Source organism: Centruroides sculpturatus, unplaced genomic scaffold (genome assembly GCF_000671375.1).
Source record: "Centruroides sculpturatus isolate CEXI.00-Female unplaced genomic scaffold, Cexi_2.0 scaffold1511, whole genome shotgun sequence".
NCBI classification, from domain to species: domain Eukaryota; kingdom Metazoa; phylum Arthropoda; class Arachnida; order Scorpiones; family Buthidae; genus Centruroides; species Centruroides sculpturatus.
Genome location: NW_019385634.1, coordinates 120,370 through 138,175, shown reverse-complemented (window position 1 = coordinate 138,175; position 17,806 = coordinate 120,370). Strand labels below are relative to the sequence as shown.

Here is a 17,806-nt window from a genome sequence, read left to right as displayed (position 1 = left end):
ATTAATACGCTTAACGACAAGCTAATTAACCTTTATTACTTATAAAGCAGATGAAAGATTTTAATTTTCTCCAAAGTTCAAAGGTTATTGCATCGTTAAAAATTTAAATATTAACTTATTGTATGGAAATTTAAATATTACCCATATTTTAGCCCACATAAAGATAATAGACTTCAATCAAACGACCCACAGATATTTATTTACGATTAAAATAGAAGAATATAAAATACCCGCAGAAGGCTCTTTCTGTTAAGTATTTATAGAGATATTTTGCTCAAAAATTTCCAAATTTAATTTGAAAAATGCTTTGTTTTTTTGTTTACGTTCTTCTCATTTCTGGTAGATCCGCGTTAAGTAAGATGGGTTTAGCTGTTGGGTTTAGCCGTATTGAAACTGGCGTTTTTAGAATGTTATATTTCATGTTTTTATTATAGAATGTGGAAAATCTTCGGTAGAAGATGAAGATCTGACGGGTAGAATTGTTGGAGGAGTAAATGCTGAAAAAGGCCAATGGCCATGGCAAGTTTCACTATGGTCGAGAAATGTAACCACAAAGAAACCGATGCAACACTTCTGCGGAGGAACCATTCTTAATGAAAATTGGATTCTAACAGCCGCTCATTGCGTCGATCGGTAAATTTTTCTCTCTCTTTTTTTTAATTTAAGTTTATAACATATTACTGATTATTATATTTCTTACTTCACAAAAGTACAACCGATCTAAAATCCATTTTGGTTCGAATGAACGAGTACAATTTAGAAGAAGAAGAAGGAACAGAAATTGATAAATTAGTATCCAAGGTATATAAATAATTTAGAATAAAATTTTAATCAGTTTTAAATAACATTTTTAAAGCTTTAAACATAATTTAAGATCGATTAGCAAATTTAGTTCTGTGCATTTAAATTTAAGATTGAAATATGAAAATGGTATATCAAGAAAGATCAATAGAAACATTGTCGATAATAAACTAAAAATAGAAATGTAATTAATCTTCATCTTGTACAAATTACCGTGTTATCTAGATTGTGGTGCACGACAGGTGGCATTGGAGAACAGCCGATAACGATTTAGCATTATTGAAACTGTCCAAATCTCTGGATTTTGAAGATGAACACAAACAATTGTCACCTATATGCTTAGCCAAGGATGATTTAAAATTAGCTGGAAAAAGATGCGTAGCGACTGGTTGGGGCATGACTACTTATGGTTAGTAATCTTAAATTCATTCTTTCATCCTAAATTTTCTACTATAATTAAAATTTTATAATGACTTTTTAAGGAGGAAGTAGGCCGGATATCCTCCAAGAAGTCGCACTTCCTATAGTATCGAGGAAAGAATGTGAAAGGAGTTATCAAACACTAAGAAATTTAACGGAAGGGATGATATGTGGAGGATATATGAAAGGAGAAAAAGGTGTTTGCTTTGTAAGTAAATTTGAATAAGAAATTTTGTTATTTTATCGAACTTTTTAAGGTAGAATTCTTAAAAATTTATTTATTTTTTCCCCTTTTAGGGAGATTCAGGGGGTCCTCTACAATGTAAAATGGAGAATGGAAGATGGTACGAAGTGGGAGTAACTTCGTGGGGAATGGGATGCGCTTGGGCTAAATATCCAGGTGTTTTTTCTAAAGTTTCAACATACAAAAAGTGGATTATGAATGTTATCGAATAAAACAATAATTGTTAAAATTATTTATTAAATTTTTATCTAATCTGATTAATAAAATAATCGAAATATACTGGTTAATTTTCATTCACACTTCTGCTTTATTAGCATATCCGATGTCATTGCACTTGAACAGATGGCAATTGATAACAATTTACAAGAAACAATAATTTATATAAAATACTTGAACCCGGAAATGAACCTTTTAAAAAACTATTTTGTTTTGAATTTTCTGAAAAAAATATACAAATATATAATTTTAATAATAGTTTAATTTTAATTATTTAAAAGATTTATTTGGTTAATTTATTCGGTAATTATAGAATTTTTATAAAAATATGTTGGACTTCAGAAAATACGGAAGTAAATGGGGGGTTTCATGTCAATGGTATTATGTGAAAGCTCAGGAAGTATCGTTTGATAGTTAGTATTCACATGAAGGTTATTTATGAATTTTAATTATTTATGAATAGATATCATGTGGGTTTCAAAATGATTTATAAAGAGTGATCTAGACACAAAATTTTCAATAGCAAAATGAAGTCGATTTGCGTTTGGATTCTCTACTTGTGCTTCAAACTCTCTGCATCTTTAGGTAAGAACATTCAATTCTATTACATTCATTCAGACTCTCAAATGGTTTAAAATTTGATTATTATTTAGAGTAGTTTGCATCATAAAATTTCTTATATGATTAGTTTAGATTACATAACTTGGATAATTCTTATATTTACTGTTTTAATACTATATTAATACTTAGAATACGCTTTCTTCCCTTCTTCGAAGTGAATAAATTTAAAGTAATTTCAAAATAAAATAAATTTTTATTTTAAAAATTACATTTGTATGAATTATGAAAATTTTATTGTTAAATTTACCTTAAAGTTTGAATAATTTTTTAAAATTTTATTTTATAAATGAAGTCAAACAAATTATATTTGTGTTTCGTAAAGAAAGCTTAAATGCTAAATCAAAATAACAAAATTATTAAATATAAATAAAATAGAAATTCAATTGTAAACATTACTTAGATAGAATTTTTCTTTTATAAATATCATAAATTTATAAAACATAGCAGGTATTGTCATTTAAAATTTAATGAATATGAAGTGGGACACACTTTATACTATGGATGTGCTCAATATAACCCTGACCCATAATATGGTCGACTATAATGGATGAGGATGATGAATGATGCCACGACCTATAATGTCTATGATAAATTATGAGGATTTAGACTATTTCCTTCAATAACGCAGCTATTTGGTCGACAAAATGCAGCCTAAATATCAAAAAATTGTTATAAATATTCCATAAAGAACTTTATTGCCCTATAATAAAACAGATTGAATATCTAAAAGAACGACATTCTATTAATAAAATAAAATCGATTTATAACATTTTATAATTACCAAAAACAGGAATATTAGAAATTTACCTCATTAATTTAAGATTTAAGTGTAAAACTTTATAATTAATATATAATTTTTCGTCAATCTTTAGTTTTAAATTACAAATTGGAGTTTAAATGCGTGCATGAACTTGAGATGTAAACAGAAATTTAAAGCTTATTAATATTTTTTAAAATAAAGAATGTGGACTCTCCCCTTTTCCTGATGATGAGTTGACAGGTAAAATTGTTGGAGGGAAAGAATCTATACGTGGACAGTGGCCTTGGCAAGTATCATTGTGGTTTGTCTCACGGCGTAAACCCGAGTATCACTTCTGTGGAGGAACTGTTATCAATGACAGGTGGATAATGACTGCAGCACATTGTCTGTAAGTTGAGATTATACGTTATCGATCCTTTCCTACTCTTTGTTCAATAAATAATCACAATATTGATTGATTTATAGTGGATTTAGCTCGAAAAGTATCCTCGTCCGTATAAATAAATATAATTTATCAGCTACAGAAGAAGGGGAGATTAACAGATCTGTCGAAAAGGTATAGTTTTATAATTTATTATAATCGCAGTCCTCATAAAATAAGTTTCTAAATTTACATATAATTTTTTTTTATGTTTGAAAGATAATATCTCATCCGGATTGGTCTTGGAAGACAACAGATAACGACATCGGTCTCATAAAAATTAATGAGTCCTTGCAGCTGGATAAAAATAGTGTCTTAAAACCAATATGTTTGCCCCCCAAAAATTCATATTTAAATATGAAAAAATGTATGGCTGTTGGTTGGGGACTTTTAGAATATAGTAAGTAGTAATTCAATACGTAGACATTATGCAAGAAAAGTTTTCTAATAATTATATTTTAGGAGGAGAAACTCCGGAAATTATGCAAGAGGTAGACATGCCATTAGTATCTCAGAAAGTTTGTAGAAAAAGCTATAAGAAACTACAGAATGTTACCGAAAATATGATTTGTGCAGGTCATATGAAAGGATCTAAAGGAGTTTGTCATGTAAATATTGTAGAATTACGTTTTATTTAGCCAATGTAAACTACAAATAAGATTCTAATTTATTCTATTTTTCAGGGAGATTCCGGTGGTCCTTTACAATGTCAATCGAGCGATGGAAAATGGTACGAAATTGGCATTACTTCGTGGGGATTGGGATGTGCCTGGGAGAAATATCCAGGTGTTTTTGCTCGAGTGACACGATATTTAGATTGGATAAAAGAAGTTACAAATTCAAATTGAAAATAAATCAAGCGAATACATTTTCATAAGTTTCATATAACATGTTTATATCATTTATATAATTTATGATATAAAAATATTTTGACAATGTCTACGTTTGCATTTCCATATTAAAAACATTTAATAAAATAAAATTAAATATATGAATTGTTCTCGTTCTTATTTTACTCGACATATTTGCATTTATATGTGATATTTTAAGTAAATAATAATTAGAAATACTTAAATTTTATATTAATAATACAAGAGAATAAATGATATAAATTCAAAATGCAGAAAATTTAATTTAATTCGAGGATAATTATAAAGTGCCAAGAAATTTCCATTTTTCATGTTTCATTTGCAGACGATTTGTAACATAAAATTTAAATTATTCGTTTATATTTTAAATTCTTTAACAAATCTATAAATTAAAAAGTAATGATAATTATAAAAGCGCTTCTATTTAAACAATGTAAAGTAAATATTTATCAGTTTATATTGAATTATTGAATAGAAGGATGCATCATTATAACATGAATTGTTAATACTAATCAAATGCGTTTGACAAATAATATAAATAAATCACTTGAAAATGTCTATAAAAACTGCAACTAAATTATTATAATAGAAATTCCATTATATTGCAAGAAACAAATAATAGATATTAAAATTATATTCTATAATCCTAGAAAAAGATAAATTAAAATCGATAGGAAATTCATCCGCTTAATATGTTACAAATCTTCTATAAAAGATAATTTTATGTTACAATAGAGAGCACAAACAGTAGAATAATCAATACTTTCAAGTAAATTAAAGAGATAATAAATTTTTCATTTATTTAATTATGAAAAATAACTTTCATTCAGCACTTTTTATTAGTTAAATATATTAAATATTTCTGTGCAAATGGTATTATAAGTTTAATTAACCTTATGGAGGTAGCAGTAAAGTTTATCTCATAAACTTATCAAAAGTATACTCTTTAATTTATTGTATACAAAAAATTTAGAGTATTTTCTACGTCAAGTGCAATACGAAACGCATTAAAGTAGTTAACTAAATTAAAAATTGATAATACCGGAATAGGAGGAAAGAACTGAAAGAAATTGATATCAAATATATGTCATTCGAATCGATCGTACGGTAAAAAATGAAATTTCTATCGATTATTACTATAAAGATTGATAAGAAATAAGCAGAAACCGAAATTTAATAAGAAAAAAAAATTATAAATCAACGAAAATAGGTAGAAAGTTCTGTCTACTTAACGAAACGTCCCATAAATCATTCAGAAAACGACAATTTATAAAGATCAAAATATATATCGAACTATACTCGGGTTTCAAAACAATTATAGGCTATTATGATATTATAGAAAGATATTTCAAATCATTTCTCACTTCTAACGGATTGCTTTTTTTTCGAAAACAATCATTTGAATTTTTTATTATGCGCATTAAGATCTTATATTTCGACAGTGTGCCTGAATGACGATGCATACTGAAAAATCAGTAAACAACATTAGCATCTTTATCAAAAGACATCATAAATATTTCTGCTTTAGGATCGATAGCGACACGTGGTTTACAGGGTAACACTGAAGTTAGAGTTGATAGGAAAAGTTTATTAAAATAAACTTTTGGTGCATATGATATGATTTTAATAAAACTTTTCTATCATTTCAAATGAAAGGATCAAAATAAGTTTCGATAAAATAACATTCCTACATTTATTATATGTATAAATACTATGTAAAGTCTAGGTTTTCGTGTTTATCTTATTGAATATCAAAGAGTAAAAATACAAAATAAGACTTTTTTTTTAATGTATTTGGAGAATGACATTTAACATGTAAATGTTGTCAAGGAAACCTCGACCTTATCGAAAAGCAAATTCATTCTCGGCACGAATCTGTTCTGTCAAGCATATAGGTCCTAATGAATCTCATATCTATCTATGTAAACAACTAATTTAACGATGAAACAAGTTGCATAGATTTGAAAATATATAACACACTTTCTCTATTTCTTTAACTAAACAAAATCTATAGATTACAAACTATAAATTTTAAATCGTATAATTTAATTTCGCTTATCAGCAGATCGATTACCATTAGGCAGGTATCTGCAAGTGAAAATAAAAAAAAAGACTAAATTTCTATAGAGAAAATGAGATAACTCTTAAAATTTTAAAGATAATCGATGGACAAAACAGAAAAACTAACTTAAATTATCCAATGTTATCTATGTCAGAAATATTAGATTGAATATTTGAATCAACATTTTGTGAGAATAAAAGCTTCTTCCTTATCTTAAATATGAAATATTGCAATCTATAAATTTTTTTAAAATGATTTATTGAAAGCCTCCAATAAAGAGATTAACTTCTTAAAAAGCGCAGTAACGTCTACATTAAATTATACAAACATCTTAAAATAAATTAAGTTTAAACAATAAATAAATTATTGATTATCTACGTGTTTAAAAGCAATTATTTTATATTTTATAACTTTTATTCGATTAAATCTGTATACGTGAGTATTAGTAGCGTATTCAGGAATTATCTTAAAGAGGTATCGAAAATAGGTTTGTGCATAGAACTACTTTTGTAGATAAATCTATTAAAAGAATATTTAATTTATTTATCTTTATTTAACTATTAGAATGTTGTACGAATAAATAACCATTAGGATTTATCACAAATTTTCTTTATATATTTATTTAAAATTTTTAGTTCAGACATTAAGTATTCTTTTTCTACTTTCCCTTGAATATGTCTATCGAAAACATCAATGTTTGCGGCTTATTAGTCAAGAAATTTCAATATTTAGAGATTACAGTCAGATTTTTCAATCAATTTTTTAAAATTTTTAGAAAATCTTTTAAATTACTGTATTAAATTTCTTAATCTCATTATAAAATATTGAATTATTAAATTTTTAGATTCTTATACTTTATGACAGAATTAAATGACAAATTATATATTTTTATATTAAAATTCATTAATATTTACGAATAAAATTGTTAATAAATAAAGAAAAGAGCTCGAATGTTGTTATAGTTTTGAAAAAATTCAGCAACGAGTTGCTTAACTTTCCCAGAAAAACAATTAAAGTTGCATTTGGTGCCATCTGTTATGATATTTTATTTAAAATACTTTTTAAATAGAAATTATTATGAAATAGAAAAAAGCCTAATTTTTAGGGTAGAGATGAGTTTAAAAAAATTTTAAACGCTAACAAATGAATAATATCTTCAAGACCGACCCTACTAGAAATACGACACAAGACCCCCTCTAACTCCCCATCCCTTTGACCTTTAACCACCAAAATTTAACAGTGTCAATGCCCCTAATACACAAATCTTCTTGCAAAATTTCATAAATTTTCGATAAAAACACAATAGTTATTAAGGTTCAAAGAGGGAGAACAAAATCGTGCCCCCCACACACATTAACATCCATACATACAGAAAAAAAAACACCGAATTTTATTTTGCATCTTGGAGATAATTTTTTGACCGATGGTCTTACTTTTTCTCTGTCATAAATAACAACCAAGAAAGTAAAAAAAATACGAGTCAAATGAACCTAAAACAGATTAGAGTGTGTATATTTAATATCTTTATTAATAAACGCAATACATAAAACAGTGATTTGTACATTAATAAGAAAAATTATTTTACAAAATGAGACAGAAGTGAAATTTGATATCTTAAATTTACATAAAAAGTGATAACAAAGCTGAACAAATTACCACACTAAATGCGGCAACAGCGGTTGTTGCGCTGTTACATTTTTTTGGATCCGTCATTTTTAACGCTTCAAGATAGTCTTTATCTAATACTTCATCGTATTTCGAATCAAATTTTACCGATTTCAAATTAATAGCAGAATTTTTGAATAAAAGATCGTTGCTTTCGTCGTAAGATCCGAACAAGTGAAAAATAGGACTGCTTTGGTTAAACAGTTTTCCAGCAGATGTTAACATATAGACAACATTAAGACGATCGGATTGATCTATTTTATTCGATGTAACGACCTGAAAGTAAACAGATAATTTTAAAACATGGAAAAACATTTTTTTCACCTAATACGATTTTCGTTTAAAATATACACTTACGAAACGGTGAGAAGGTACAGCTGCGAGATTGCAGTTTAAATAATGTGAAATGTCGGCTTTACTCCCATCAGGGCATAACAATTTATAATCGGAAGATTTTAAATCTTTCGCCCAAGGTAATTGACTTTTTCCATCTACTAAACCGGGAACCGTAGAATTCTTCACGAATGCAACATCACCACCTCCCTCGACCAAACATCTGAAAGCTCCTTCATACCCGCTGTATTCGTCCTTAGTGGAACACTTTTCGGGATCTTTACATAGCTTACATAATTTATCCACGCCGGATAATTTAGGATTGTATTCTTTATCCTTAGCACCTGGAACACAACTTTCCGAAAAGAAATCCGATACTGCAGCTGAAACGTCGCATTGTTTCTTATTTATAAGATCAAGTTTCATGAATTCGCTAATAGGAATGATCCATCCCGCATTTCTTCCAATTCCTGTATGACAGGATTTTTTCCCTAAAACAAAGGAAAATTTTCAAGAAAAATTCTAACATCATATAGATTTAAAATAATAATAATAATAATAATAAATACCTTTAAGATCTTGAAGACTTTTAATGTCAGAATCAGCTTTTATAACAGCAACAGCATAATACGAAATATTATTTTCTTCTGAATATTCTTCGGATGCGATAGGAACCATATCCTCATACCTATAAAGTAAAGGCTTTTTTAACACGTAGAAAATTCTTTAAACAAACTTAAAATTAAAAAATTTGTGATTTAAATATTCTAGAAAAGGATTAAATAGAAACTGCAAAACTTATAACTAATCCTGTAGCATTTAGAATATTCTAAAAATATGGAAAATATCTAACAAGGTCACGAATAGAAATATTTAGTTCATTTTGGAATTTCTCCAAAATTAACATTATAATTAGAAATAAGTAAGTAGTTAATTTATTCTCATTACACTTCATTAATGAGAATAAATTAGCAATTTTCTTCTTTCTGTAAGTATTTTTTAACCCTTTCCATATTTTCATATTGAAATTCTGATCTATAATATACAATTTTACTCATAAAACATTGAAAAGATAATAATTAATATTATTGATCGTGATGAGAATATTTTTCAATAATTAAGAAATTAATATGTTTTAATATTTTAAGGTGAAATAAATTTATGTGTTACAAATATTATAAATTATTTATTTAATGTCAAATTAATAATTGCAGACATTCAAAAATATTTAAAATCTCCATTATTATGCATTATTCCATTGTAACATATTTATTAATATTTCGTAAATAATTTTATGTATTTAATAGAATAATATTCTGCAATAGAAATCAACCATAAATTATTCATATTTTAACCATTAGTTTACAGTAGATCCGTTTAATTCTTAATTATTTTTACAGTAAAACCTGTTTAAACTGGAATCTGTACCGAAACTGGTACTGAAGTTTCTTTCGTTTAGGCAGGTTTCCGTTTTATTCAGGTTTTACTGAATTAATTTGTAAACCGATTAGAGTTTTATACCGAAATATCCTGATTTTACGTATGAATTGTCTAGGAATTTTTACATTCATTACCGATATTATAAAAGCTACTCATTTATAAACGTTTTTTCAACACAATAAAGTAATTATTACTGAAAACAATAAAAGGAATGCAAGAATTAATATATAAGTTATACAATAAAATAAAAAAAAATTTAATATAGAATTTTCTGTTTTCGAATAAACATTCAGTTTTTACCTTAAGATTAAATATTTTTTAGTATTAGTAAACTGAACAAAACACTAACGTCTACACACTTTGAATAACACTAACGTCTACACACTTTGAATAACACTAACGTCTACACATTTTGAATAACACTAACGTCTAACAATCCTGAATAACTGATATTTCACAAATTGAAAACTATTTATTCTATATTTCTATACCATTCAGCATTTTAATATAATATATATGTAGTTTAATTGATATTAAACACGATCACACTGTATTTAAAATTAGAAAACAAGAAGTGAGTTTTGAAAGCTAACAGTTAGTCATCATTATTTTTTGTTGACTAATATTTCTCAATGCTGGGTAATAAAAAGCCAGTACAGTTGTATTGTTTTGAAATTTATCATCAAGAGAATGTAGGGAATTCGATATCCATCCAGTTATCTATTATTAGTCAGCACATAACTATATATACTGATACAGCAATAACAGATAAAATTTTATTTTCTGTTGACATTTGTTATTATTTACTTTATTTTTATTGTATAAATATTAAAATTTTACAATATTAAGTCGAATAAAATATTTTAAAATATTACTAAAAAATCGATGAAAACAGCTAACTGGAGCATAAAATATCAAAAAAAAGGGGGATTATTAGTTACTTTTTAAAAAGTAACTAAAAATTATCGAACATTTTTAATAACGTATAATTTCAAATTATTCAATCAAGAAATAAAATAATCCAAGTGGAAGAGGTAAAATAATTTTTTTTTGAGTATATTAAATATAAAAAATTTTTACAAAAATTTATTTTTAAAAAATACATGAAAAATCTGAAGTTAGCATAATACTAAAATCAATATCTGATAAAATAATAGCCATATCATAATGTACGTGCCTTATAGTATAAGCAATCTCGTTTTATTAACATAAGCAATAAAGATAAATTTGAAGACCATCTGTGCATGAAATTTATTATTGTTTGTTCTCAAATAATAAAGCCATGTTGGCTACAGTAATAAAAAAAGACTGGAGATTTTTAAGGAAATTTAACAACAAATTTCTCAAGTTTTTCCATTATTTTTAATAATTATTTCTCGTAAACATACACACACAAAAAAAAACAAAAAGTTTTGCAAAATTACAGAAATTAGAATATTCATTATTAAAATTATAAATCGCTAAAATATGTGTCAAGAAATAATTTATTGCATTACAAATACATTAAAACGTAAAAATATATATTCGAATATAAAATANTTATTATTAATATTATACCGTTTAAAATTGAGAAGAATTTTAAAATTTTCTGTATTTAATTTACATATTTTCTAGATTATTAAACTGCTTAAATTAATTTTAACAAATTAAAGTCGTACATTATTAAAATTCTTAAAGATATTTAAACATATTTTGAGGTTTGTAATTCGTAAATTTAATTCCATTCTCATATTAACACCCTTTAGAGTTTGGTTGAATTTTATAGGTTTTACAGGGTGTAAATTTTGATGTATACTGTACTTAAAATATGCGTAAATTAAGATGCTTAATGTTATAAATATTTCTCTTCTGCGTTGAAATTTTCGAGGAAAATGATAATAAAATGGTCATATATTATTACTATAACTTATATATTACGTTAATTTATATAATTATCTTATTGTTAATGAATTTTTTTAGAAATTTCATTGATGTTAACTCATTTAAACAGTATAACAATGTAAGTCTACTAATTATTATTTTAGTTTTTAATTTAACACTATGAATAACATTTAACTAGTTTTGATGATAAATATTGAATGGTATAGTAATAATGTGTGAATTTTATGGATAAAGTCCATAGACAGTGTTATTAATATTAAGAGACTGTATAAAAATTTTACTTACTTTCCAGCAGTGTAAACATCTCTACCACTTAAGGTAATTAAATCAGCTTTTTGTTTTTTGATTGAAGATAGACAATCATTGCTGGAATTTTCCTTTATGCATTCGATAACCGGTTTCAAATATCGACCATAAGATGCCATGCTGAAACTATTGCATTTTTTCTCTTCTTCTTCCGATTTTGTGCAAAATTTTGCTTTCCTTTCGCAATTTAAAGTTCTATTAATGGCTTTTATATAATTACCTATTGAAATGCAAATTATCATTAATTAATCATTCAATTCTTTTGTAAATCCCGTTTGAAACTTACCTAAATAATTCTTCCAATCTTTTCTTTCTTCACTAACTACAGAAAGTTCTTTAAAATCCCCGAGAATATATTTTAACCATGGAGGGCGATCTGTTAACTTGTTTACTTCGTCTATTACATTATTTAATTTACTGGATATATCTAAAAGACAAAAAGTTGTTTGATGTTGTAAATATTTTACTTTCAAAATATTGAAAAGTTTAATTTAGAGAGTCTGAATTAATGCTTAAATAACTTACCATTTCCTTTTTTTGTTAAATATCCAGCAGTTGGCATTTCAGCCCAAACGCATGGATTGTCCAAATTAATAGGGATTGTTGTATCATTTAAGCATAAAAAATGAAAATTGGAAGACTCAAAATGCGTTAAACTCTTCATACGTTCCACGGTAGTAAAAGCAACGTCTCCATTATTTTGTAAACATTTTAAAGAGCCATAAATGCCACCATATTCGTCTTTATCGTTGCATGTATCGGGGGATTTGCACAAAGAACACAAATTTTTATTTTCTGTTTCTAGGAAAATAATAAAGAAAAATTTACTTAAAATGAATCTCTCAATAATATAATTCATAATTTCTATTATAAATTAATCAACTTACTAAGTTTTCCGTTTACTTCATCATCGGAAGACCAATTTCCAGCAGCGCAACTGGATTGAAAAAACGAACCAATACTTGTTAATTCATTTCCTTTTTTACATTCGACATCATTTACTACATTTAAAATAATTCCAACGGGTATATTCCACCCTTCTGCTTCTCCAACTGAAGAGAAACACGCTTTCTTTCCTTTCAAATCCTTTAATGTATTAATTCCGCTTCCACTTTTGACGACCGCTACTGTTTGAAATCTATATTCGACTGTAAATTTAGAAAAAAAAAAACAAAGTAAATACCTTAAAATAATTCTTAATTACGCAATATCTTAATAAGAACTTTACGCTTGTCTTCTGTAACCAGGTTAGTAGCTACCACTTCCAGATCGAAATAAGATCCAGCTGTATAAATTTCAGGTGGCTCCAATTGCACGATCTCTGCTTTACCATCTTGTACCAATCGCATACAATCGATCCTAAATGTATATATAATTAAATTTAAATATTAAGACATACAAATTTATGTGTTAAATAGAATAAAATATTAAATAGTGTAAGTACAACTTTTTATTATAGTCTATTGAATACAGATAGAAAAATTAATCTAACAATCCTGAATAACTGATATTTCACAAATTGAAAACTATTTATTCTATATTTCTATGCCATTCAGCATTTTAATATAATATATTTGTAGTTTAATTGATATTAAACACGATCACACTGTATTTAAAATTAGAAAACAAGAAGTGAGTTTTGAAAGCTAACAGTTAGTCATCATTATTTTTTGTTGACTAATATTTCTCAATGCTGGGTAATAAAAAGCCAGTACNTTGAAAAAAATATATTTATTTTTAACTAAAGGGAGACTGAATATAATTTAAAACAAATAAACTTGTAAGGTATGTCACAGTTTTTTTCCAAGAGAACTATGAACTTTGAACATTGTTATGGATGTTATTGTAAATGTAATGATCAATGTTTAAAAGCTTCGTCGTTCTTAATTCATAGCTGACTTTTATTCCAGGTTAATCGTGTGTTTAATAAATTCTATCAATTTCTATTTTAAAAAAATATACAGTACAAGAAAACTAAAATAACTTTTAAATTATTACTTACTTATCTCTTCCAAGTACACACTCTATATGATACTGTGACATTTCATTGCAGTATTGATAATTACTTTCATTCAAGCATAACTTTAAATTATCATCTAAAAATAAAAACAAAATAAACTTATTAAATTATTTTAAAAAATCATATAAAATTAAATTAATTTTATATTAAACATTTTCAAATAAGTGAAGTAAACATTATTCACAATTATAACTTATTGTTATGTACAAAATTTAGTCTTTATAGATTATATATAATATATAAAGGTTCTTTTGACAAAAAAGTAAAAAAAAAATCTATTTTTATTTATTAATTTTTTCATATATTTTTGTTGTTTTCAAAAAAAATAAGGGCTTGACGTTTATGTTTGCATTTCACCTTTCCAAGCTCTAGACTATAAATATACTTTTAATATGTGGAAGCAAACATATTTATCTAAATTTTTCGTTGATATATTTGCAATTTATAACATTGATAATGTAATAATTTTTATTTTCTAAGAAAATATAATAAATCGACATTTTCCAATTAGTATAGTCGCGTATCTTAATTCTTTTATATCTTCTGTGGAACAACAAGATAAGATCGTCCACTAAACACGATCAATAAATATTATAATAATTTGATATAAGATAATAACGTAAATTTTATTATTATTATTATTTTTCTTTTATTTTAAAGTATTATAAGAAGTAAGTGTTCGATGCACTTTTATCTAAAAGGAAAGTTCAAAATGTAGAACATTTCCTGTTTTTGAGAAGTGCGTGTATCCATTATAACCATCTCATTGATGCTTTCTTTCTGAGTTGAAACGTATAATAAAAAAGTAAATTTTTAATATTTTTGTCAAATATAAAAATGGTCCACATTTCAAATTAATTAAAATGCATTAAATATCGTTCTAAAATTTTTTTCTACGGCATCACATAAATTCATTTTTAATGATTTACTTAATGCGATTATAACTAGAGTTATTTTTTTATTGTAATAATAAACGCAAATTACTTTAGAATTAAATTAATTTTAATTAATAAAACTGAGAAATTAATTAAAATTAAATATAAACTATTTCAGAATTTTAGTTAACTTTTCTGATCATTTAAATATTCAAATATAGCCTACGATAATTTACTTTTTAGTGGCTGATTCTGTTAAAACAGAAAAATATATGGGAATAAATATAAAAATTGAATAAATTTCTCTCATATTACTAAGAAATTTCCTTCTATTAATTAAAGAATACCATAAAAACTCAATTTTTTAATCTGATCTACTCGAATCGAATATAATTAATTCTAAACTTTCATTCATGCATAATTAAGCCAGAATTGATTATAATACATTTAATACAAGCTTTAAAAATTGTATAGAATACAATATACAGTTAAATAATTGCTATGTTACNATTCTATTTTTGCAAAAGGAATTTAATATTAATCTTCATAAAATTTAAGTATTTTTAATTTCTAATTATTTAAAAATGTACGTGTACAGGCACCTATTTATACTTGTATATCATTATTTTTCCTGAAAGCATTTATGTAGGCATTAAATCAAAGGTATAAAGATTTAAAAAACATGTGAAAAATCTATATTTTTGCAATTCAGTAGACAAACATAATACAAAAATGTGGACACGGCGATTTACACAATAGCATAAAACAGTTTTCTGTTCTGTGAAATTATTCAAATGAATTAAATTTTAAAACATGAATGTAAAGCTTGAAAAAATTAAATAATTCAAGGAAAAAAAATGAGATAAATGAGTGAATTAAATTCAAAACAAAATTATTTTGTGACTTGTGGCTACAAATTAATATGAAAGAATCCTAATTAAAGCCACAACTTTAAAATATTAAAAAATTAATATTCAATACTTAATAAAATAAATCTGAAATATAAGTAAATAAAATTCTTCTAATTAACTTAAAAAAAACCCGTCAAATTTAAATTATTTCTAAGTTAAAATTCTAATAAAAATAATTTTGTATGATTTTAATGAAGCTTTATGAGGATAAACATATATATATATTTTTTTAAATTATAAATACCATAAAGTAAATATTTTAAAATAAAATCATACGTAATTTCTAAACAATTTCTTACTCTTATAATATTAAAATTCTCAAATCCGAGCAACAGAATTGCTCTTCTTATTTCACAATAATTTGAATAAAAATCTAATGGTAACCTAGCAATAAGTATTAATTTTCATCTTGTTTTCTTTGTAAGTAAGCCAAAAATATGTTGTTCACGCTTGCACTTTAATTAAAATCAATTCATTCTACTCCCTTTAATAATTAAAATATTCTTAACTTATAAATATCTAGAACTTTCAAGCATAAATATTATTCTATATAAATAATCTTTAGTAACCATTAAAAAAAAATGTATCTTTTAATATTAAAAATTAATATTTTCGTGTAAAGAAATATAAGATAAAAATTCTTAAAGATTCCTCCTTATTATTTATTGATTAATATACGTTTTTTTAATGTTAATTTATTTTAAAACATATATTTAATTACTATTAAATCAATAGACTAAAAGAGGAACGAGATAAGTAAATTTAACTTATTATTTTAATTAAATATTTAAAAATAATAATCTTTCAAACTCTGAAGCATTATTTTTACATATTTTAAAGTATAAAATTACATTAGTTATTTTATTTTTTAACCTTTCAAACAAATGGATATTGTCCATAAATAACAATTTTTAAGTAACATTTATTTGCTTGTAAAGGAATTTTAAAAAGGGGAAAAAATAATAAATAAATATATGATTAAAACTTCTTTATTTAAATAAAACACAAAATACAATATATGCATTTTATTTTGCTTTTTTACGGTTTGATATACCCAAAAAAATCTAGCAATTTATAAAGAAAAATCAATCATTATAACTTAAAATTAGAAAATAATATAAAGAAAACATATTAAAAAGTCTAAAAATCTTCTTTATTAATAAAACTGAATTATAATTATACTAAATATTTATTATAATCAACCGCTTACAATTATCATACAGATGAAGAGATAAATTCGCGAGTTAATTAATTTTATAAATTAATTAGAAATTTATAAAAAGCTATTCGCTTTACAAAACTAAATTTATTATATATTTATATTACAATAATATATATAATTTATTTATTTTATATAATAAAAAAAAACTTACTTTGCGCCGCGCTTAAACTAACGGTTAACAATAAAACCACAAGAACAGGTGTTCTCCTAACCTCCATGTTAGCTTCTAGGAAACTCTAGCTTGTTTGACAACCTCTTCCCATTTATCGTCCTTACTTGTCATGTGATATTAGTTCAATAAATTTCCGTTGGGAGCGCTAAACGCGCCACTATATTACTCAATATTCCCTTAAAAGAAATATATATATATATACAAAATAGGGAAATTCGAAGATATTTTTTTTTTTACTAACATTAAAATTACTTTTATAAATTAATAAACTAATCCTTTACTTATTACAACGTATTTCTTGTTAGATAAAATATATTCGAGTCCTTGAATTTCCAATTAAATTATTGTAATAAGGAAGCCGCGATTTGAGTTAACAAATATAAAAAGATGGTTTTTAATGAGGTAAAAATTGTGTGTGTGTTTTTTTTTTTAAATTTATTTATTTATTCAAGAGTATTCGGGTTTTAAATTAAAGAAAAAGCAAGTACTTGGCGTGATAAAGTACAATTTTCTGGAGAGAAAAAAAATTCTACTTCACCACGTCTTGAAACTACTAACCATATAAAT

General features: G+C 25.1%; 2 protein-coding genes across 2 annotated transcripts in view; one reads left to right on the top strand and one right to left on the bottom strand.

Moving 5' to 3' along the window:
• LOC111640765 (transmembrane protease serine 9-like) overlaps positions 1–4,331 on the top strand; it is a 50,421-nt gene extending 46,090 nt beyond the window's left edge. The window contains 6 exon segments of the mRNA XM_023386817.1: positions 435–633; positions 711–801; positions 1,018–1,210; positions 1,284–1,429; positions 1,519–1,665; positions 4,167–4,331. Of these exon segments, the coding sequence (XP_023242585.1) occupies positions 435–633; positions 711–801; positions 1,018–1,210; positions 1,284–1,429; positions 1,519–1,665; positions 4,167–4,331 (941 nt within the window).
• A 3,583-nt stretch (positions 4,332–7,914) lies between these two features.
• Positions 7,915–17,354, bottom strand: LOC111640768 (transferrin-like). The gene is made up of 10 exons (XM_023386825.1): positions 17,219–17,354; positions 14,042–14,135; positions 13,268–13,398; positions 12,927–13,187; positions 12,565–12,840; positions 12,326–12,466; positions 12,019–12,259; positions 8,982–9,100; positions 8,437–8,903; positions 7,915–8,355 (listed from the first exon to the last, which is right to left on the bottom strand). Exons 1-10 carry the CDS (start codon positions 17,283–17,285, stop codon positions 8,035–8,037), a joined length of 2,118 nt encoding a protein of 705 aa, XP_023242593.1. The 5' UTR covers positions 17,286–17,354; the 3' UTR covers positions 7,915–8,034.
• Between the last annotated feature and the right edge of the window lie 452 nt (positions 17,355–17,806).